Genomic DNA, 24,347 nt, shown 5'->3' with positions numbered 1-24,347 from the left:
GGAACTCTTTCTATCTACAGTTTATACAATCCGCTATGATGAATAGGAGTAAAGCACTAATAAAATATGTTAAAAAAAACGGGGATAAAATGCCTGAACTCGAAACCTATTAATTCATTTTAAGATTTGTAACTTATGTCGTAATGACCAAGCGGACGAAGTCGCGCGCAACACAGCTAGGCTAGAGCATTTCATAATTCATATAATAATATTTAAGATTAGCGACGCCGACTCCGCGTAGTACACCTCTGTAGTTCCGTCTTGTAGAACAGGGATTAAATATCCCTGACAATGTTGCTACGATTAAGAAAAAACAAGACTTTGTTTTAATATTTGGCTTAATATTAAGAGAACTATACTTCTTATTGTTATAAGGAGGTACAATACTAATTGTGACAGTGGAGGAGGCAATCTCAAGATTTATTCCTATTAACAACATATAAGAAGATTATATAGTATCAGTTGTACTATGACCTTCTACAATAATGTAATCAACTATGAGTGGAATTGACCAAAGTCCAGTGAAGCAACTCACATATTCACTTCCTGGACTTTGCACCCATTTCATTAAGACATTTCAAAATATTCACAGACTAAGCCAAGTGCATTATTTTTATTATACATTAAAGAATTTATATTGTATTTGAATTTTACATGAACATAAATTTAAAAAGGTTTTTTCAATTTTTCATGTGTACTTAAAATTTTATAAAACATTTGCTCACAGAAAGAAGATTGTCATGCACTTTTCCATTTTTATGACTATTTTTATTTGAAAACAGTTTTAATAAATTTTCATTCACTTTTTAATTTAAATTTGATTTTTTTAATTCATAAACACATTCACAGTTTGTTAGTAAAATTATATGTTGTGTTTATTCACTTAAACAATATAAAATTGAAATTGTAAATAAGCCGAATACTTTGTTGTTGCTATCAAAATAAACAATAGGATTTTTCATGCATTTTTAATTTAAATGTTAAATGGTTATGTATTGTTTTCTTAATTACTTAATTGTGTAATAACATGTACTTATTATAATTTTTGTTTAAATTATAGCAAATCAAGCATGTTGACTGCATATCTTAAGTAACAGGTAAATTGAAACTCCAGTAAGAACTTTTAAAGTACAGAAACTGAAGAAGAACAAAGTTTCTTTTTTACTTTGATTAGCTTCTGCTTTGAGATGGTTTAACTTAAGTGAAAGAACACAACTTGTTAATGACATGAAGTGTTTTTATTAAAAGTAAATATTTATTAAAGAACTTATTTAGTATATCTATATTTGACTTTATTATTTTATATTATTTCTTTATTAAATTTATCAATACTTACAACAAGGAATGTCTGGCAAGTTCATGAGGCATCATCTTGGCATAATCGGTGAAAGAAAGCAAGAATGGTGTTCGCACACCATCAACAAGGACCACATTCTTTCCAGTGCGGTCAGGCAATGACTTCTTCTCTGCTGGAGGGCAGCTCCAACACTCAGAGCTCGCCTGGCTGTGTCTAAAACAAAAACAGAAAATTCAAAATAAAAAATATTGTCCTTGACATTGTCTCCAATGTAGCAACAATACAACGTAAAACACGGATTCCTTCCAGTCTGTATACGGCATGAACCTTGCTCTCATAATTTGGCACGGAACTGAACAAAAATAATTGCCAACTATGCCGATATAAATTTCTAGCAAAAGTCCAAAGTTTACATCCACATAAAAATACATAACTTACAATGGAAAGTTTTAAGAAATTATAAAAATATTACACACTGATCTTCTAATACCGTAAAATATTAATTAAAATCAGTACCTTAAGGTCACAATAATTGAAAAAAGTTATGGAATACGCACCGAATTTAGCCGTCGAGCTAACGTGGGATACTTTTAATAGAGATTTCGATATTTGAGAAGCCATTGCTGCCGGAAACACAAAGCCGATTAACACTGGACACGACGGAGACTTCTACAACAATTAATACTTATTAATAACTACAATAAATATCTATTAAAACTTCTAATAAACTTATAAGAAAGTTGGACTCTGACCTGTCAGCCACAGAGTATAGTAGAGGGTTGCCATATTATAACCATAAAGTGGACTACCATTAAAGCTTGTCACAGGGTAAAATATGTAAACTCCCATCCGAATTTATTTTTTTGTACCTTGAATTTCCACACTTATTTCTAAGACATAATAAGAATTCATAATTAGTATGTGTCAGGCGATAGAATTTTTAAATTTTCGGCCTAAATTGAAATCCGTGAATTTATGAACATTATGAAGTAATCTGAAATGGTAAAATTTCCATGTATCACAGAATATTTATTTTACATTGCAACTTATTCAATTCTATGTCACGACGTCACCTACGTTTCGTTTAGTGTTTACTTGTTTTTAATATTGCACATTCAGTAAACAAAAATAATTAAATAAAGTAGATAATTATTTATATTGAATTGCTATAAGTTTTGTGTTTTTAGAATCAGTTAGTATAAGTGCTACACACGAATTAATTTAACAAACGATAAAATTATTTAAAAACCGTTTCTAATGAAATGTTTTCCAACATGCGGGTAGTTTGAAATCCAGCTAATTGTGAATTAAAATTTTGTAATTTCCGTCCTGTTACACATCCACCTTGTCAGCAACCACGTGAATTAATTAACATCTCAATTATATAATTATTTATTTACATTTAAGTATCATTTTTTACATTTTATTTATAAATGAGACGACCGTATTAATTTTACAAGTAAGTCTGCTATTTTTAAGTAACTCCGGAAAAGTATTAATTTAATGAAGTTGTATTGAATGTTCGTTTTTTATGAACAGTTATATTTAAATTCGTTTGTATACCTATTGCTTATTTGTGTCCACTTTTCAACCAACTTTGGTAACTTACGTGTCCTATATATTGTTACAGAATGAAAGCACAATGCATAATACTTATAATTTGCGTCACGTGGTGTTCAGCTCAGTTCATAGATGATATGCAGGAGATGTTCGACTTGCCTTGTCTAGAGGATGACATGTTCTTGTGCATGGATGGAGGGTGCATTGAACAGGCGCAGTACTGCGATGGCATCTCACATTGTGATGATAACTCCGATGAGAGCATGTGCCGTGAGTAATTTCCTCTTTAATTATATTTTATGATGCATTTAATGTGTCAAAAGGCCTTTGGTTGAGTGTCTTTTTTCAATTATGAATTTAACAGTTAGTACGTAAATTAAATGGAACAAAATGTGGGTAATTTAATTCTTGTGTCGCGGGGTTTCACAAATATTCAAGTGACATGCACAAAGATATCCAGATTCAGAACAAGCATTCATAGATCATACATATTGCTCTACGCGGGTACCGAACCCGCGACACGTCGCGCTTATCGGGTTTGGCATTGTGACCTCAACCACTCGGCTATGTGTTCAGTTAATTTGTTTATGTAAAAAAGCATTTCATCGCGTAACCTTCCCCTGTTCCTTCCATAACCACGTTATTTCTTTACCAGTGTTCTCTCAAAACGACATAGTCGCTTGCAACGTGACACACCAGTTCGAATGCCGCGACAACAAGAGGTGCATCCCACGTGCTTGGATCTGCAACAATGAGACAGACTGTGATGATGGTAGCGACGAGGTCAACTGCACCGTGACTCTGCCAGAAATTACAAATGTAAGTAGGAGTCGTCATCCTAGCCTTTTCCAAGTATGTTGGGGACGGCTTCCAGTCTAGCCGACCAGCTAAGTACCATCGTCTTACAAGGAGCGACTGCCTATCTGACCTCCCCCCTCAACCCAGTTACCTTGGTAACTTGATATCCCTTAGTAAGTAATCCCTGGGTAACTTGTCTGACTTCAAGCTTCTAACAACCCGTAACGACTACCGGGACCCACAATTCAACGTGCCATCCGCAAGATGGAAGAACTCGTTATGACATAGATGGCCATCCATCCTCGGCCTCACCGTATATGATCCGTCCCGCAATATGAGTAGGAGTGATGCAACGGTTTAACGCGTATTAATAGGGATAGCAAGATGAGTTTCGGATTAAAATCACCAAAATTACGTCATCATTTTATAACTCGTGTATTTCACAGTCTACATGCAAAGGGTTCAAATGCCTCGACGGGAAGTGCATCTCATACTTGTGGCTGTGCGACGGCGTTTACGACTGCAACGACCGGAGCGATGAGAACGCAGAGGAATTATGTCGTAAGTTTAACTAAAACTATGCGATGGTAAATTCTGATTCAAGAAATGCAGTGCGAAGCACGAAGCACGCATTGAATCAAATACCTATGTTTGATATTCTCTAACTGTTTAAATAATTTATGTAGGGAACCGACTTATACCTAAATCGGTATACCTACCGGTCGGAAGTAGACATTAAATATTGTTGGCATGCAAATAGTTCTGTTCATGCGTGACGTTGACATGCGCTCGCCATCTATTACTTAAACTTGGCTCGAAACGCTAACGTGTGTCTAGATAACGGAAAATAAGACATGTAACTTCTTTTACCACAACGAATCTGAAAAATACTGACCGAAAATAAAGGTGTAACCAAAACACGAGTAAAAAACTTAAGCAGTTAAAACATCTTCTTTACTTTCAGGTCACTTGAGGTACCCGCACGCGATCCGCGACGGTTCGTACTGCCACGAGCTGCCCGCCGTCGGCGAGAGGAACTACAAGTGTCTGGACTCCTCGTACTGCCTGCCCAGCTTCCTCATGTGTGACGGCACTAAGGACTGCCGAGACGGCAGTGATGAAGGACCCTTTTGTGAGAACTGTGAGTTGCTTTTGTCAATAAAGGAAGTGTAAATAAATATGATCAGATTCAGTGGTGCAGCTGATTTGGGTTGATATAACAAGCTTTTTCTGGCATCGCAAAGGATGTTTTGTTTCTCATCCTACTTATTCTATTTTTATTTGGTATGAATGTTGGAGTAAATAATTTTCCGTCTTTTTTCATGAGAGTGTCACGTTTCAGTGTAACATTTGAAAATCCACCAAACACTGCTATCTCTAGGTGTGTTTTCCATACCTTAAAACACCTTCATAAATTTTTTCAACCTCTTTCCCAAATACCTTCTTTCCCAGGGACCACCATGTGCTCAAACTACATCTGCGCCGGCAACGACACGGAATGCTCTCCAGACCGCTACGGGCCCACCTGCCTGTGCGTGCCCTCGCTCTCCATGAGACAGTACAACTACGTCACGAAGCAATGTGATGACGTCAACGAGTGTCTCCTTGAACGGCCGCACTGCTCGCACACGTGCGTCAACGCTGATGGTCATTACACCTGCGAATGTGATCCCGGGTATACCAAGGACGAGTTCGGTTACCTGTGTTATGCTAATGGTAAGTTTAGCTAGTTGAGGTAGTTTTACTTTAAGCTGATTTTAGTAGTGCAAATTTTTGTGGACCTCCCTGAGGAAAATGGAGGTGTATGCTTATCTCATACCAGCTAAACTATTGGAATGCCCGTCCATGATCAGGAAAACTGTAGCCTTACTTATATCGTGAAGCCATAAGTAGTAAGAACTTAATAAACAGACCAAATCATTCCATGTTATGTATTTTCCGCCGTGAGGGAAAGTCATTACCTAAGTGCATTCCTGGAGATTCATTGATAAAACCGCAAGCTATGCTTGTGCATAATATTTTTTTTGTAATTTTTCTTATGACAATTATTGCCTAATCATCTTTTTTAGGGCCCGAAGCAATGTTGTTCTTCAGCACCCGAAACGACATCAGATATTTGAAGATCAAGTCTAAGCAGATGGTTACTGTGGCCACTAATATTAAACAGGTAAGTCTATACTCATATTTAGAAACTCCTGACTATCCTGAGAACCTATGGAGCTGAACTGAGAACTGAGCTGAACCTAAACCTAATATGGAGCTGTCCTAGAGACACGTATCTCAGCATCGCTTAATGCATCTCTTGCCGGTTCTTCTCCACAGGAATGTCATTTTGGAACCGTGCGTCTAGAGTCATTATTGTAACGATTTCAAAGTGCCCGGAAAACGGCCTATTTGAAATCAAAAGTTTGCCTTCCAGTCATACCTTCAAGACTGAAATAATATATTTTTTTAGAGGTAGTCGGCCCTCCTAGTCCTAATTATCCTTTAAATATGTAAATATGTTGTTAGGCCCACGGTGTATCATTCGACGGCACTTACATCTACTGGGTGGAGACCGCAGAAGGTCATCAGTCCATATTTAAGGCACAGCTTGATGACGTCAAGGATACTAAGCAGGTAACATCTATAGTCAAAGAAATTAGCTCATAGTATATTGTGAAAGTACGTTATTTTGTCTGATACATATTCACTGAGAACCAACATTTAGACTAAAGACACTGAGAAGGGATATTTTTTTATCGTCATTCTTTAAAAATAGCGTTATGTAGCTAAGGATTGATGGAAAAGCATATTCTTCTTCGTCTTTTTATGTTGCCTTGAAGACATACATAGTAGATTTATTTTAGAACAAAGCTCAAAAAAAATACAGTCCTTTGCCTACAGGTTTTAATCTCCTGGTTCAAAAAGGAACAGATCCAACTCTACATACTTACATGGAAATATTTTTTCTTCATCTACTTCCCCAGGTACTAGTAGGTCTTGGTCTAGAAGACCCGGGAGACATAGCGGTGGACTACCTGGGCGGTAACATCTACTTCAGTGACGCGGAGCGCGGCATCATCTCCGCGTGTCGAGTGGACGGCTCCATCTGCACCACCATCAAGACTGACACCAAGCATCCCAAGTTCGTCACACTCGATGTTAGGAATGGGTAAGCAGGGTTTTTTTCGCATTACTATTTGTTTTCATCCAGATATCGAATGTTTGCAAACCATGTCGAGGGTATCACCGGGATTGCACTCAAACAAAACGGTTTAGTACTGCCAAAGATTTTCTTGACTACCTGCTGGCCTTTGCCTTTGCCTTACCTTTCATATGATCGACTGCTTTTAGTTAAGGCGTTCAGCCGTTTTCGACCTTAAATATTTTTTTTCAATCATGCATGAATTCACAAACCAAAATGCTAGTACCTACTGCTTAGTAATTACCTAGTCTTTCCTCATACTACGGGTTGCTACTGTACTATCGTAAATTAAACTTACCCCCAAAGTTTCTGCCAATGTTTACCCGATGCAACCTCATTCAGACCACTCATACAGACAATTCTTCCAGTAAAATGTACTGGGCGGATTGGAACCGGCGCGCCGTCATAATGTCCGCGCGCATGGACGGCAGCCACCCTGACGTGCTGGTCGACAACATGGATGTGTTCGCCACAGGACTGGCCATCGACGCCCCTAACGGACGCCTATACTACGTCGACAAAACTGTTAAAGTTGTGATGCTTAATGGGAAACATGTTTATGTGAGTTTGTTATATAATCTTGTTAGAATTTTCGTGAGGGAGATTCTTAAATTGGATTTGTAATAAATCCGCCACCGCGTCAGCTCATGATTAAAGATTCCGAAACTAGTTGGGGTCTGAAATTAGTCAGGCGCTCCGATAAATACGAGTGAGCAAACCATAATGATTTACTAAATAAATTATTGTTTTAAAATATTCACTATTCTTCTCCTAGTAGTAGATTAGTTTAGGTTACTAACAGTACAATAACAGCTTGATGGAATAGTTCTAATTATTCGCTCACAGCAGAAGAAAAACCTTAAAGGCTACTTAATGGAAAAAGCGTAAATTTTGGCAATAATTTACTGGGCCGATCACAAGTTTTATATTACTTTAAGTGGTGATGGGAAAACTCTTGGAAAAGCTGAAAGAGAATCATTTATCGCTACGCTAAGGAGACATACCTTAACTAAAAACACTTTACGTAACATCGAACCCTTTCAGAAACTGTTCGACGAGCCTTTCCACTACCCGTACTCCATCGCCGTGTTCGAGAACACGGTGTTCTGGAGCGACTGGACCACCAACACCATACAGACGACGGACAAGCTTCACGGCAGCGCGCAGAAGAGGAACGTGCTGCTGAGTCTTGATACGGCTCCGATAGGTGAGAGGTAGCACTGTTGTATGAGTACTTATTTGTATTGTCTTCTTTATCATCTTGAAATAGATTCAGCAAGTTTTCAACCGACTTCGAAAATGGATAGGCGAGCGGTCTCCATGTTATATGAGTACCTACTTGTTTAGTCTTCTTTATCTCCCTGTACTAGATTTAAAAAGAGTTAAACCGACTTCAAAAAAGAAGTTTTTAAGTCGTAGTTTTTTATATGTTTTTCCTCAGAACTTCGTACTGGGTGAACCGATTTTGTTGATAATTGTTTCATTTAACGTGAAATAGTCATTTGGAGAAGAAACGAATGGTTGAAATAAGGAAAGTCTTCTTTTTCTTTAAGAGGAATAAGCGGTAATTAGAAACATGAAGATTAAATCTGAAAATCTGATTAAGATCAAAGATTTTAATGTGGTTTTTAGATTTCATTCAGGACAGTTTACTGTTTTTCGAACGTTATTTTTTTCGTAAACCGAGCAGAATTGTTTGAAAACAGAGTTTTGCAACGTATCAATTCAATTAATAAAAAAGAAAAGGAATCCTTCCTCCTTCCTTCTTTAACTTCTGGCAAAGACCACTGGCACTCTGACAAAGAGACTTTCTAAAACTGCTATTTAGTACAAAGACTCAACACTCGCATTACAATCAAATTTACACCTAATCTATTGAAATAGAGTTTCAATCCCAACATCACGTTTCCACCTGATATCCAGGCATGCACATGTACCAGCCAGTGCTGATGAACACCTCAATGAGTCCGTGCAGCAACAACAACTGCTCGCACCTCTGCCTCGTGACGTCCAACACGACGCACGTGTGCGCCTGCCCCGACGGCATGGAGATCATGTATAATACGTGTCATCGTGAGTATTAACTGCAATTATAGTAATACCAGCCTCTCTTAAGAGGGTAAGAAAGGGGCTTTTGCTTTAATAGAAAACGCTCAAATGTATTTGAAAGGCATATAACTTATAGCTGTCATACATTGGTGCGTTTAATATAGGAAGGCCGTCGATTGTTAATATGTATCTTGGTTAGTTTTTGTTGACTTGAAGCTTAGCCTATCAGGCAACAATTTTGATAGCCCTTACTAAACGATTATTTATTCTGTTTTAGGTACCTATTCTTAATGTTTTGAATAACTACTAGGTACCTTTTTATGTAATCGGTTTTTTGTTCTGCCGTTAGCGCTGGGGAAAACTTTTGCTTAGTTGCTGATTACCTGATCTGCCCTGAGCCACTTCACACAAATCGTATTTTTGTCTTCCCATTAATCTATTACTTATCCGAACTTATAATAGCCTTCTTTTTATTTATTTGATCAGTACATCTAAGACAGTCGGGTTTATTTAATTTCAATGCCCAAACTCCATCGTTTTCAGACATCGGTAATTACCGTGCGAAGTACCTGGTGGTGGGCGGCGGGGAGCTGTTCTCGCGGCTGCAGTACGACGCTCTCGGCAACCCCGAGTGCCATGCCACGCACTTCGACATCGGCCGCGTGCAGGCCATGGCATACGACAACTATAGAGGTAAGTACTGCTTGACTGCACGGAGAGTTGAGTGCTAAGCGCGACGTCTCGTGGGTTCGATCTAAGGGTTGGACAAGCATTTGTGTGATCCACGAATGCGTCTAGGTGTCTTTGTAGATTTGATTTGAACGTTTGCGAAACCCCCCGCGACACAGGGTTTAAATTTCTTAATAATAATATTCGAACTCACGACCTCTGGTACAGCAATCAGGACAGCTAACCACTAAAGGCTAAAAAATATAGGATGTGCGAAATATCGTGCGACCAACACATTGCACATAACTGTATACCACTTTGTATACTTGGCTCTGAAGCTTATGACAAAGCAGTTACTTTACAATATCATGATCCAGCCATTGTTTAAAAAAAATAAAAAAATGACAATGTTTCCATTTTAGATTCGTTATTCATATTCGACGGACAGCGGAAGACGATCAACTACATAAACATGACGGACTTCACCCTCGGCATCACGCACCTGTTGGCCTACAATAATCTGGAGGATGTAGTCGACATGGATTACGGTAAGAAGGCATCAGTTCTGAATCGAAGTAGTCGCGGTAGCTACTTTTTTGGTAAGGCGGGGTAATTCGCCGTGTTACGTCATCCGCGTTTTTATACCGGTTTATAGCAATGCGTTGCTATCCTTCATGCACCGACCGCTGGCTTCCACCGCCCAGTAGTGTGGGCCGATGGGTCACTTTCTCGTGTTGTGTGGAGGCCGACGTGTAAAGAGCTCACCTCATATTAGAACCACATCGCACTATCACCAGATAAGTTTCGGAATTCCTTTATCCTGAGCTTTCACGGCGCGGTCTGTAACTAGTCGAGCAATGTACCAAATTAAAAATTGGACCATACTATATACAATAAATGAAAAGATCAAATAGCAACTTAAAGAGCTGAACCACCTTCTCAATCTCCAGACTACGCGACGGACTCCCTGTACGTGCTGGACGCAGGTCGCCACGTGCTGGAGGTGATCTCCTTGAGGACGCAGAAGCGGGCGCTGGTGCACCGCTTCCGAGACCTGGAGACACCTATCAGCTTCTGTGTGATGCCGGACTATGGGTAAGTAGCCTCACAACTTGACTTTAAATTATGTAACAGATAAAGCGATAAAATCTATCGATTTTTGATATCGATTTCTTAACTTGATTTATTTACATAATTTCACGTAGAAAAAGAGGTTTTTTTATGTAAAATAATGTAAATTCTGTCTAAAATATCAACTATTTCGTCTATTTCTATTAAATTGAAAAATATTAAATGTTGTAAAGTGTATTTTTAGCGTCCACACGGACTGCAGTTATATAATTAATGGGTGTCATTGAAAAAAATGTTTGCCTTTACCTTATGTGTCCAGAGCCTTCAGAGTCAACCCGAGAAACTCACATATGATTGATTTTATTTTCTGTTCACGTCCAGTAAGCTGATGGTGGCCGTGGTGGAGAGCGACTTCAATCACAACGTGCACATCGACAGCATTGGACTGGACGGAGAGGGACGGAGACATGTCGTCATGAACAACTTGAAGGGTAAGTAGTGACTTTATCGAGAATGATTCATACTTAATGATACAATGGTTTACAGACGCGCATTAATCGGGATAGCTCGATTAGTTTCGGACGCGGCGGTAGGGTCGCATGTTGGACTCATGATTAAGGATTCGCAGACGGGTCCGAAACTAGTCGGGCGATCCCGATAATTACACGTGAGTGGCCAATGGGTAAACCGTCCTATCATTTAAGTAAGGTCACAATGGCATGAACTGACTTGTTACCCATTAATTTTACAAATCTTATTGTTTTCTCAGGCCCTCACATTCGCCTTCGCTATGTCCAGCACATGGATGTCGTGTTCCTATCTGATGAGAGCAACTTCGTCATCGATTATATACACCCAGAAGGTACCTAAAGAAATAAAATATACATTTTATAAGTTGAAACGAATGATAATAATATGAAACTTCAGGCATCTCTCGTGTTCCTTGAGGATTTCATTAAGCCTAATTCTAAGAAGAAGAAACTTTAATTATATATTTAAACATATTACAGTGGATAAGTTTTAATCTCGAGACACGACTGATCGTGCGACTCCTGGTTCAACATACCGATTGGTTTACATACTTTCAGAAGTCACTGACAACTCAAACTCTCATGAATTTTAATAAACAAATTTACAAATTCTTATTATGATAATCCTCTTACCTACTTAGGTCTGTAAATGATTTATTTTGATAGAAATACTCCACCAACTGTCACTCTTTGTTTTTTCTCTTGCTTATAATAGGTACAGGTAGGGAGAGTCACAAGAAGCTGTCGACGACGGTGACGAGCCTGGCTATAGCAGACAACTACGTGTTCTGGACCGACCGGCGCACGCCGCGTCTGTTCTGGTCGGACATACACGAGACCTCTCAAAAGATACGCAGGATTGAATTAGGTTTGTCGTTTGTCTCTCTCTCTCAACCGACTTCAAAAGAAGATTCTCAATACGTTGGTTTTGTTTCGTTTGTTGCTTCAGAACTTCGAACTGGATTAAAAGATTTTTGTCATTTGGTCCCATATCCATTCAAGTTCCCATTTCTAGTAATATTTATTTGAAGTCGGTTGCATGGTTCTGTTATTTTTTATTAAGTACTTAGCGCCGGAGTCGTTTATTTTTTAAATAAAAAATCAGTTCTGAACCAGGATACTCCAAATTGGAATTTGCGATAATTCAACCAGTATATAAGCAAGCATCTTCATATTTTACTGATCTATAGTCGTTCTTTCCTTATCTGAGAAGTTTGTATGTATTTCCTGACTACATATTTTCCCTTTAACCTAGACACATGTACTATTACATATTTTTCAGCTCTTTTCCCAAACAACACTCAACTTCTACTCCAAGCAACTACTGGTCTCCCCGACCCTAAGGATCCACTGTTAAACCATCCTTGTCTCAAGAACCCATGTTCAGATGTCTGCGTCCAGAAACCAAGGAGAAATCCTCATGAAATGACGGGATACGAGATGGGCTACAAATGTTTATGTCCCCCTGGTCTACTGGTGAAGAATGGCCAGTGTGTAGCGTTGGCTGATTGTGAAGCTGATGAGGTGTTGTGCCATCGAAGCAATGTTTGTGTTAAGAGGAATCAGAAATGTGATGGTAAGGTGGACTGCCCTGATGGCGAAGATGAGGAAGGCTGTATAAGTAAGTGGTGAACACGTTTATAAGGGTTTTGTTTGAGAATTTTATGGCTTTTAATATTTATGTATTTATAAGAGCTGTGTAATTTATTCATTTCTAACGGTTCTAATTTCTATTCTGTTTCTATTTCTCGCTTCGGAAACATTCGACATCAAATCCTTATCTTTTTCCCTCAAAGTGGTTTTGCTAACCCCCTAAATGTCCACAGAGTGACATACCAAGCTGCGCGCCCTGGGAATACAGCTGTGAACGCAACAGTAGCATCCTTCTGCTACTGGATATTTAATTTATTAATTTTTCTTCTCTCAGTGGAACCAGCCAAATTATGTTTACCAGACGAGATCTATTGCGACGGTTTATGTGTAAGCAACAATGAGGCGTCGTCTTGCTCTTCTATACCAACCGAAAAACACCCCAGTACTTGTGAGTTATATTATCATATGTATTTGTCTAATAGTAAACTCACAGATCCCGTTGGCAGATTATTAGACGCGTAGGAAAATGCCGCCAGTAGGTTCTGCGTATGTTTGCGTCTGGTCTAAATCAAATTTGCACAAAAACAGGTTTTATTCAGAGCCGGTGTCTACCACAAATTAACTGGATGAAATTGGATTCCGCAAACAAATCAGGCAGAGTTATGATTCTCCGACGCTTCTATCCACAGCGGTATCCAACTGCAGCAGCACAGAGTTCGCCTGCAGCAGCAGTTCCATCTGCCTGTCTCGGTCCCAGCTGTGTGACGGCCGCCGTGACTGTCCCGACGGCGCTGACGAGCAGGCCTCCAAGTGTGACACACTATCTTGCTTCGATACCGAGTTCATGTAAGTTTTTAGAACATACTAAATGAATTGCCAAAAGATTAGGTAGTTACTTTAAGTAAATTCTCCAAAGAAAAGTGTATTATCTCCGAAATCATACCGTGAGATATGTCGCAAAACCCCGAAATAGTTTACCAAGAATTTCATGAAACCGTAATTTACGAATTTTCGGGAGGATAGTTGTTTTTTGAATTTTCGACTAAATTTGTTCAGGTGTGCTTCTGGCTCCTGCATTCCAAAGACATGGAAATGTGATGGCGATGAGGATTGTAACGATGGTTCTGATGAAGTTAATTGCGGTAAGACATCATTCGTTCAGTGATAATAAGCATTTAATATCCCTACTAAAGATCACTTTTCAGATTAAAGTTCTTAACTAGGCCAGCAACTCGACCAGGTATCTTCCCATGAAAAAATCCCGTGAATGAAAAGAAAAAACTTTGAAACTGTTGAAGAATATCAAAACACTTTTCTTCTTTACTGAGCTTTTCTCATATATCAGGATTTTACCTTGATTGATGCTTTTGGCCTATTGTAAGGCAAAGGCTCTTTTTCCCAGTCTCTTTGTAATTATTTTGTTAATAACTGTTATAATGCGTAGTGACAACTTGTAGCCAGTATAATTAACGAAGAATATGCCTATTATCTTGTTTATTGCAGTGAACATGACCTGCAGGCCAGGTTTCTATCAGTGCCGGGATAGAGAGTGCATTGAGCTTCGGAAACGCTGTGACGGCCATCAAGACTGCTTTGATTATTCGGATGAAGAAGACTGCGAAGATCCTTCTCAAGATGAGACACCGGTAATGTTCTTCTTGTAAACTACGGTACTATAAGTAACGCGGGTTTACGCAAACATTCAAGTCACATCCAGACTCGGAACAAACATTCGTGGTTCACACAAACGCTTGTTCCACAGATCGAACCATTGACGTGTCGCGGTATTTGTGTGGTGACTTTAATCACTACTGCTATCCCTACAGTATATGCAAATAATTGTAAAGCTGCAATTTTAAAATAATCTTGAAATTAGGAGAGATTAATGATTAATCTTTAGCTTCTTTTCTTCGATTTTGTGAGCTTTTCTCCATTTACTCAATCAACATCTTGTATTTGCTTGTATTGCTAACCCCGCTTCATATCCACAGAGTTACATACCAAGCTGCGCGCCCTGGGAATACAGCTGTGAACGCAACAGTAGCATTTGTTTACCACCCACCGCCCGGTTAGGACTGTTTCCTATGTAACTGTGCTGTTTTTGAATGTTTAGCTGGTGGTTGGGTGTTTATATTTAGGAAAAGGCCTGGAATGTGTGTAGATGGATTATCATTATGGTTTTTTTTGGGAATTTGGATATACCTGTAAAATTTGAAAATTCGAATTTTGCTTGAATAATCATTGGGGCTCTCTGTGTATGAGGCAATGTAAGTTTCCACTACCTGACGACTTACTGCACTAACACTAACAAATTGATAAACACACTGCTTAAAACGAAATCGTTAGATAGGAAATTTGTATTTCCTTGTACACGAAGGGTCCGGTCATAGGGTTATGGTTATTTTTTACTTATTACGGTGTTGTTAACTTTTTGTACTTGTATGTATTTTTAGTGTCACATTATAAAAAAGATAAAAACAAACAATATCGTCAAAAAAATAAAATATTTTTTTTTCGTGTGGGCAACCCTTGTCACTTAGGGGTATGAAAAATAGATGTTGTTCTATTCTCAGACCTACCCAATATGTATACAAAATTTCATAAGAATCGGTCGTACCGTTTCGGAGGAGTACGGTAACTAACATCGTGACACGGGAATTTTATATATTAGATATGTATATACAATTAATTAAAATGGTGTCAGAATTAGTCTCTCTTTCATTGTAGATTGTATAATCCCTCCTTCTGATCCAGTTGCAACATGAAGGTCGACTGCCCGGGCAGTACAGACGAGCACGGCTGCGACTTCCGTTGCGCGCCGCACGGGTTGTTCGCGTGCAGTCAGCAGCTCAACTGTCTCACCATGGATAAGGTCTGCAACGGACACCCGGAATGTGTGGACGGCTCTGATGAGACACCTGAAGCTTGTGGAAGAGGTAGGAGGTGTTGTATAGAGAGTTAAAGTACTCTAATATGGTAGACTATTTGGAAGAGCTTTAGTTTAATATATTAAAAGGTACGTCTTGATATTAAAACAAAAATAACTAATAAAGTTAAATTGATTATCATTCAATTCAATATTTTTACGAAACGTTTAGTTTTTGTTTTTGCATAGGTCTAGCCTGAAATCCCATGTTTACGGTAGGTAACCTTGACAATCACAATAGGACATATTACAACAAATATACCACCATATAGGAGAATAGCTGTGCTGACGAAAAAAATATATCTGCAGATCTAGCCTTTCTGCCATCAATTACTCAAAATGACCACTATTTCGTCTAGTAAACAAGACCTCCCACTTATTCCCGACCACCCTGGTGTACACGGACTGCATCGACGGGTACCGCTGTAACAACGGGCACTGCATCGAGTGGGAGCAGCTCTGCGACGGCACCAACAACTGCTTCGATGGATCAGATGAGAACGGACTCTGTCGTAAGTGGATAGAGTTCAAATTAAGTCGCTTTACAACAGGAAACCATTCATGGTTTAACATTTTCGACTCCAGCGTTCTCTATAAACAAGATATGTAAAGGTGATGATAAATCCTACTTACAGAATAAATGATTTATTTAACTGTCAATGACATCTCATTAACACATCACACTCCACATTAATCATGATTGATGTGAAGCTAACGAGTGGAGTAACAAAAGGATCGGGGAAGCGGAGAGCGGAGAAATCTACAAAAAAAAAGCTGCACGAAATCTCCGCTCCTCTCCAGTCACGCTTATGACATGTCAACCCTCATGATACATATTTCTCCGTTTGTTCGCTTGGCAACCACACTCCACTTCGATGCGAAGCCTGAATAACAGAAAAATATTCCAAGCAAAATGTCTAGAAAGCACTTTTACCTTACAGCCACAGCATGTGAGAACAACACCTGCTCATTCTCGTGCCAGCCGACGCCGCTGGGCCCGCAGTGCTCCTGCCCCATCGGGTTCCGCCTCGAGGCCGACCAGACAACGTGCGTGGACATCGACGAGTGCAAGTCTGAAGTCTGCTCACAAGTCTGCATCAACTTCCTCGGGTCCTTCCTATGTTCTTGTCATCATGGATACGCGCTTAGGTGGGGTAATCTGAGATCGTTTTTCTTACCTCGCTTAAAGTTCTATAGACGGTAATATGTTATTTCTTGGTATGTTTATTTAATAGGTTATATTTAGTATCTGATCTAGCAGATAGCTCCAGCTAGCCGAATGGTCTTCACGTCAAATTATTGTGTCTGAGCTGGTTCTCCACAGCACAAATCGACATTCAAGGGTGGATGTTATGCTTTAGCTGCCCAAAGGGCTACGAAAGATTGCAACCTAGAACTAGATTTTTCATTTTTTTGACTCATTAATTATGAGAAAATCTAATCTCACAGTCATGATATTTTTTGCGAGATGCTGTATGTATTTAAAGCATTTTTAAGTTTTTAACTCCCGTGTATTCATAGAAAACGCGACTTCTTAAAACATAGACCAAAAGTTACTCTAGACACAGCCTAGCAGCTGCAGCATACAAGTCGCTCAAAAAGAATACCCATTACAAGTAAATTATTCTCATTATTCATATACTCCACAGATCTGACCGTCGCTCATGCAAGGCTCTCCGCGGCAACATGTCCGTGCTGTACGTGTCCGGCAACACGGTCCGGTCCGTGTCCGCGGACGGGTACGGCGCCGTCGAGTTCACTGATAAGGATGTCGCGACCATCACTGATATGGACTTTAATGTCAGGTAGAGAGGATCTTTTATAGTAAAATTCCAAGTACTTGAAAAGGTCACAAATTTAGATGTAGGTAATAAAGAGCTTAGAGAACATTGATAAACTAGTTTCGGTATGTTTCAACAAACAAAACTCTTCCGTTTGAAACTGGTTGGAACTGACGATCGACTTACTTTTGGAAATGACGATCAACTTTACGATAAAAAAAAACTTACCATAGTTTCGTCAAAAGTAAAATGTTTTCTTTCTCCAGGAGTAACAAGCTATACGTGACGTCAACGGAAGCAGGCAAGTTGTTGGAAGTGAACAGCACACGTAACGTCATCACTGTTACCAACGTGGGGAGACCTTCCAGGGTAACGTAAAGAGTTGTATCTTTTTATAGATGCGTGTAGTAACGATAGGTTTATTTAATGTTCGAAATATTGCACCTTATCCGCTATCGTCTTAAGTAGTCAATAGAACCTGCTGGAAAGGTATTTTTAATCCTTGTGTCGCTCTGGGACTGGGTTTTTACATACACACATTCACTTTAGAAACAATCATTTGTTAATAACACAATCGAACGTCTAGTCCGTGCAATGGAAGAACAGAAAGAATGAAAACGAACGCTTGAAAACTAAGATGGAAAAAAAATATGGCATGATTCCCAGTTGATGGAACGTATCTACCGTACTGCCGTACTTACGCAAACCACAAAGGAAGGTTGTATCGATTGTGCATCTTCTTTTGTTATTCATACATTTTCAGAAGTAGATTGTTAAAGACAAATACGTTTATCTGAAAAACGTCTTAGTTCATTAGTAATTCAAATCTCAGTTCTCCAAGATTTCCACTTATTCTTAGGTGGCAGTGGACTGGGTGACCGGCAACGTGTACTTCATAGACAGCACTCCGTCTGACAGCCGCGTGCGAGTCTGTCATGTGAAGAGGAAGCGGTGTGCCAGTCTACAGCCGCTGCCGTCTGATGCTAAGGTAATTTCCTCTATCTACAATATTTTTAGGCAAAAAGTATTTTAACACCTTGATGTCTGATGAGAAAATATCCTCTCGTGATATGCTTACTTATATTAGTAGGCTAGCTTTTTTTTCTTTCCGGATTGATAACTGTAAAGTTTCAGTTTTACCAAATGCGTAAATTATTGAGTTTAATTTATTTTGACTTATGTGAAATACTTGAAAGTTCCACTGAATTAATCAACAGGATAGGATTTAAAATCTTTTGGGAGAAAGCTGAGGAAAGGGATTTCTTAACCTGTTCAAATACACGGTTTTCATTGCGTCTTAGGTGACTGCGCTAATCGTGGAGCCAAGTTCCCGTCGCATGTTCTACTGCGTGACGCGGGAGCTGGAGTCCGTGGTGTGGTCAGCGTCACTCGCTGGAGGTCACGTGACGCACCTGACCACGGTCCACAACTGCACGGGCCTCGCGGTGGACCCCTTCAAGAAGAAGCTCTATGTGGCCGAAACAGGGCCCGCGCATATTATAGAAATGGACTATGAAGGGGAGAGCCAGTGAGTACCTTCATCTTCCGTTATCTTTGCGTTGTCTCGCTTGGAATCTTTCTATTCTAATCCTTTGTTCTTTTTGCCTGCTACCTTTAGAAATGTACTAACAACTCATATTATATACTTGATTAGCCAAAAAAATATTAAAGCTCTATCGGCCTCGTTATCTACGAGGCCGATAGAGCTTTAATATTTTTTTTTTCACTTCATACTCAATTTCTTATAAAAAAAAAAATCTAACTTCGAAGGCAGGAGATCAGGCAATACAGACGAAGCACGTTCTTTGACGGAACCTGTTTCTTTTCTGGCCATATTTTATATTCGGTTGTGTTGCAATATTACCTGTTTATTTCTGTCCACAGCAAGAAGATACTAGCAGACCACCCACAACTGCAAGCACCGCACGGGCTAGCAATATTTGAGGACCACATCTACTACCTTGTAGCGAACTCATTCCGCCTCAGCCGATGCCTCCTCTTCGGGCCCAAACACTGCGAGACTTACATCTACAGGGTGTTTGACGCCAACACTTTCGTCATCAGACATGAGAGTGTCCAAAGGGATGATTTGGAAGATGGCTGTAAGGATGTTGTGTGCGGTAACGTTTGTGCTATGGATGAAGACGGCCCGAAATGCTTGTGTGATGATGGAGCGTTGGCTAAAGATGGCATGTGCCCTGTTTTGGATAAGAAATTCGTGAGTATTAAACTCAGGCGCTTATTTGCTCAACAACATTCCTCGTCTAAAAAAATAAAAAATAAAATATCTAGAACAGAAAGTCACTGCCGATAAGTTAGCAAAATACCTACTTTACCTTATAAACGACGACCACTACTTCAAAAAGGGCGAATGTTTTTAATGAACCCTTTTTTCTAGCTACCATTATTCAACGGCTGGTCATACGAGGAGCTGGCGAGCGCCCACAGCGTCTCCTTCACCGTCATCACCGCGGTGATGGTGCTGGTGGTGATCTACCTTTGCGTCTTCGTCTACTACCACTTCGTGTACAAGCCCAGGAAGAACAGAGCTTCTGCTTACACTGAGTAAGTTTGAGTGACGATTACGTTTAGAGGTGATTTCTATTAACGCCTATTAAAACTGCTGCCTTTTCTACATAAGCTTTAGATCCCTCAAATATACGCTTAAAACCAAAATGTGGCGAACGACGTATTGAAGTCACTGATCGTATCGCAACATATTGCTCAGCATGCAGCTCGCAACTGTTTCCTAATCGTTCCGTGGCTTAAAAAGGCTGATTAAATCCCTCTAAAATACATGAATTTTAGTAAAAGGCATTCATATATTATTGTTTCAGAGTGAGATTCCAAAATACATCGTTGGATAGTTCGCCATATCACAATAACACAACTGTGACCCTGACAACTGAAAGGCAAGTGACAAAATATACTTAACTACCCGCATTTCACGAGTCTGCGAGATCATTTTCAACCGATTACAAAAAGAAAGGAGTTCTAAATTAGTCTGCAGACTGCATTGTTTTATTTTTTTAAAGTTTGCTTCCTCATAAGTTCGGACTGGATGATCTGATCAAGTTGATCCCTTTTTTATTTAAATATCTGTCAAATTTAGCTATGTAGCATTGTAGCTTTAGAAATCGGATGCATGTTTTTGTTGTTAAACAAATATTATAATCATAGTCACGAGATGCTTCAAGGGCCACACGGGGCCGTTTTCATAGTTAGAATGAGTGGTTTTGTGCACGTAACGTTTTGAAATCTAGATTTTAGCAAATTTATGTTAAAATTTTATCAATATTAAAAAACTTTTTTTTTAATGTAATATCTTAAATAACTAATAGTCCATAATTCTGTTACAGCGGCCTCTCGCACGAGTTCGTCAACCCTCTGCAATACGTTAGAAACATGTTCTATGGGTCCTTCAGAAGACAAGGTGGCAAACCAAACGTGAGTTTCAACATTACTTTCATCAACACACTAAATCAAATTACGAAACTGCATTTTCTTTTAATCTCAAAAGTTGAGACCCAGATTCTAGACTTACAAACTTTTTTTTGAAAGATTGATCTACTACAATTAACAAGAATGATTTTACGCTACGTCCTATCATGTGGTCAAGTATTTTGTCGTTTTGAGCATTGATCTGACCACTCAACTACCTTAACAACTTGGTTTGTCCTAGTGTATGCAAAGCCGTACGTGATCTCGATAAATATTTCGTATCTCCAAGAAAATACCTACAAATTTAAACCTTTATTTTCCAGTTTACTGATGGTGCAACTTTTACGATACCAATCTCGCCACCCCAGCAAGACTTGTCAGATACGGAATCAGATTTGGATGACAAGGAACACAAAAGAATTTTACGAAACAAATAGATTTTATATCCCAATCCCATTTCTATTAGTACCAGCTTGTAAGTCCCACAGGTGGGCAAAGCTCTCTATTCATATTAAGAAAAAGAATTAAATATAAATATTTAATTATGAGGGTGTAAATAATTTATTCAATTTTTAATTTAATCGTGTAGAAAATAATAATTATGATAACACATTATTAGTTATAATAATGAATCTAATTATGTTTTGTAGTGTACACAAGTAGTAAGTTTTGAATTACTCAAAATCAATTTGTTACTTGATGTTAAAAAATATATTTATTTATTACTTAATTAAACTATTTCTCTTATTTAACCCAGCTAACAAAATTTTGAAACCCTTGACAACATAAACAAGTATATTTTGTGTTGGTTGGTGAAGTTAGTTTTAATAAAACAAACAGTTACAGAAAAAAAGACTTATTAATTTCCTAAAATACAGATACAAATAAAATAAAGTATTACTTCCAGAGCTTTTTGATAGACATGTTCTTTTCCGAGTCCTTCTGCATGACCTTAGCTACGGCCATTTCAAAGTCTTCCTGTGTGACGTGGACTCTGCGCTCTCTGAGGGCGTACATACCAGCCTCGGTGCACACTCCCTTGACCTCAGCTCCTGAGGCGCCCGGCATCAACTCTGCAATCTTACGCAGATTGATGCCTCTCGTCAGATTCATCTTCCTTGAGTGAATTTTCAAAATGTCCAGACGGGCTTCCTCGTTTGGTGGGGGGAACTCAATCTTCCTGTCAATACGACCAGGTCGGAGCAACGCAGGGTCAAGGATATCAATCCTGTTGGTAGCCATGATGACTTTGATGTTCTTTGTGGCTTCAAATCCATCCAACTGGTTCAGCAACTCCAACATAGTTCTCTGTACCTCAGAGTCTCCACCACTGCCGGACTCAATACGTGATGAACCAATAGAGTCAATTTCGTCCATAAAGATAATAGAGGGAGCATGTTCACGAGCCATTACGAACAGCTCTCGGACCATACGACTTCCCTCACCAATGAATTTCTGCACTAACTCAGAACCAGAGACACGGATGAAGGTGCACTCAGTGTGGTGAGCTACAGCTCGGGCCAGGAGGGTCTTTCCAGTACCTGGAGGTCCATACAACAAGACACCTTTGGGCTGAGCAATACCCAGAGCATCAAACAATTCAGGATGCTTCACTGGCAGCTCAATCACCTCTTTTATCTCTTTGATCTGCTTGTCTAAACCTCCCACCATTTCGTAAGTAGAATCAGGCACTTTTTCTACCATCATAAGAGAAACCAGGGGATCCACTTTGTTAGGCAGGATTTTGTGTAGGGTGTAACTCTCGTTACGTAGAGCAACACGGCAGTTTGCGGTCACATCGTTGATATCGACGTTCTTATCCAAGTCCACCACGAATTTACCTTCAGGGTGCACTTTTACTAGAACCTTCTTTTTGTCCATTGGTTTGACGACCTCGCCGACGTAGGAGCCTTGCTCTTGCAGAAGCTGTAGCTCCTCGCGCAGCATACGAACTTTAGCGTTGAGCTCATTTCGCTGTGCTTGTAGACGGCGGAGATTTTGAGACTTCTCGGCAACAATCAACTGTAGTTCTTCGATCTTAGTAATGTAGTACGGCCGGAATCCTTCTCCCTTGCCGGAATCCACCTCCATTTTAGTTAAAGTCATTTTGTTGCTTTGTTCAGCAACATTCAATAACAATATACTTTTTGGGCCAACCAAACTCAACACAATAATTTCAGCAGCCGCACAATATTTTTCCGAGTCACGGTGACGTGTGACGATCACAAAAAATAAATTCTACCATGATATTTTTTATGGAGTTTACTCTAATGTTTGTACAGTTTTCATTTAATACCCCCATCTCATTTCAAACATACTTGTATATGCGTTGAAATTTAAAAGAATAATAATTAGTTTGGGCATGTTACTAATTATTAAATTAAACCTGTTCTATATAATTTCTATTTTGCCATGAATTTATTATGCTTGCTACATTGGTAATATGGTGCGATCAGTATAAATGTTTGCTTTACCTGAACGCAGGATATCTTTAACTCGTACAAATCGAAAGGTTTATATATTTTTTTTAATATTATTTGATTTATCATCGTAACAATTAACCAAGATAAATAGTTTATAATTCAAACATCACTAATATCATTATTCAAAAACTCAAAAAAATGGAAATACGGCAACAAAATAATATGTCAAATAAACAAAAGTCAAAAGATAACGTTTTCGGTTTGTAAGTGACTGTAATAATGTAAATTTATAAAATAAATATTAAGCCCACTTACAAATTTTATTTTTAACATGAACATCCATATCAACAGAAATGAACTTTTTTTAAAATCATGATAATAAACATGTGCCTATTAACTACAATAGTCGTTGTTGTGTGCAGTACATTTATTTTTAAAGCATTATGGTTAGTTCGGATGGGGTCCTTGGCCCATTGGAGCTACATAATTGGAAACGCATTGTATCCGACTGACGCAAGAGGAAGCATAATTTTGAGTGCCAGTGTATTTAGTTTTATAGCTGTGGGAACTTTAGTACCTGCATTTATATTCCCTAGATATAAATTTGTTGCCACTGCTTTAAGCATTCCACCCCAGATCCATATGCTACTGATGCTTCACAGACACGTTTCTTCTCGTTTTGAAAATGACACAGTTACGAAGTCTGTTCAAGCTTATACCGCTGTGACCCTAATATCTACACTATGGACGATTATATCATTACTTCGCAACCGATAAAATGTTCCATAAATGTTGCAATAGTAGATTATAGCAACCCTACGTCTACTTACGGAAGCGATGTAAATTTTTAGATGGAAAAAAATAACTGATGTTTCAAGACACCTTCAAGTACCTACTGTCAATGAATTGAAATCTGTTTTATCTTGCCATATTACGAACAAATGTGTAATGACCAATAAATTTAAAAACCATTTACTTAATGTATGTTTTTCTTATTCCTGTTACCAATTAAAGTCGTCCAA

At 38.9% G+C, this 24,347-nt stretch overlaps 2 protein-coding genes across 2 annotated transcripts; one reads left to right on the top strand and one right to left on the bottom strand.

The window, feature by feature from the left end:
* Positions 1 to 2,566: 2,566 nt before the first annotated feature.
* On the top strand, positions 2,567 to 21,473 carry LOC113494343 (vitellogenin receptor-like). Its single transcript, XM_026872646.1, has 36 exons — positions 2,567 to 2,756; positions 2,928 to 3,127; positions 3,513 to 3,676; positions 4,102 to 4,216; positions 4,620 to 4,796; positions 5,108 to 5,371; positions 5,725 to 5,822; positions 6,167 to 6,274; positions 6,625 to 6,809; positions 7,211 to 7,403; positions 7,887 to 8,049; positions 8,766 to 8,915; positions 9,435 to 9,584; positions 9,983 to 10,108; positions 10,511 to 10,655; positions 11,013 to 11,122; positions 11,401 to 11,493; positions 11,877 to 12,029; positions 12,444 to 12,782; positions 13,089 to 13,202; positions 13,444 to 13,600; positions 13,811 to 13,896; positions 14,258 to 14,400; positions 14,746 to 14,822; positions 15,509 to 15,690; positions 16,040 to 16,192; positions 16,622 to 16,829; positions 17,330 to 17,485; positions 17,728 to 17,830; positions 18,321 to 18,449; positions 18,763 to 18,989; positions 19,346 to 19,679; positions 19,860 to 20,026; positions 20,299 to 20,373; positions 20,821 to 20,908; positions 21,226 to 21,473. Exons 2-36 carry the CDS (start codon positions 2,929 to 2,931, stop codon positions 21,337 to 21,339), a joined length of 5,445 nt encoding a protein of 1,814 aa, XP_026728447.1. The 5' UTR covers positions 2,567 to 2,756; position 2,928; the 3' UTR covers positions 21,340 to 21,473.
* Positions 21,474 to 21,742: 269 nt separating this feature from the next.
* On the bottom strand, positions 21,743 to 23,132 carry LOC113494345 (26S proteasome regulatory subunit 8). The gene has a single exon (XM_026872651.1). The coding sequence runs from the start codon at positions 23,006 to 23,008 to the stop codon at positions 21,800 to 21,802; it is 1,209 nt and encodes a 402-aa protein (XP_026728452.1). The 5' UTR covers positions 23,009 to 23,132; the 3' UTR covers positions 21,743 to 21,799.
* Between the last annotated feature and the right edge of the window lie 1,215 nt (positions 23,133 to 24,347).

Source organism: Trichoplusia ni, chromosome 5, assembly GCF_003590095.1.
Source record: "Trichoplusia ni isolate ovarian cell line Hi5 chromosome 5, tn1, whole genome shotgun sequence".
Taxonomy (NCBI): Eukaryota; Metazoa; Arthropoda; class Insecta; order Lepidoptera; family Noctuidae; genus Trichoplusia; species Trichoplusia ni.
Note: the sequence above shows the minus strand (reverse complement) of the source record. Positions and strands in the feature narration are given on the sequence as shown.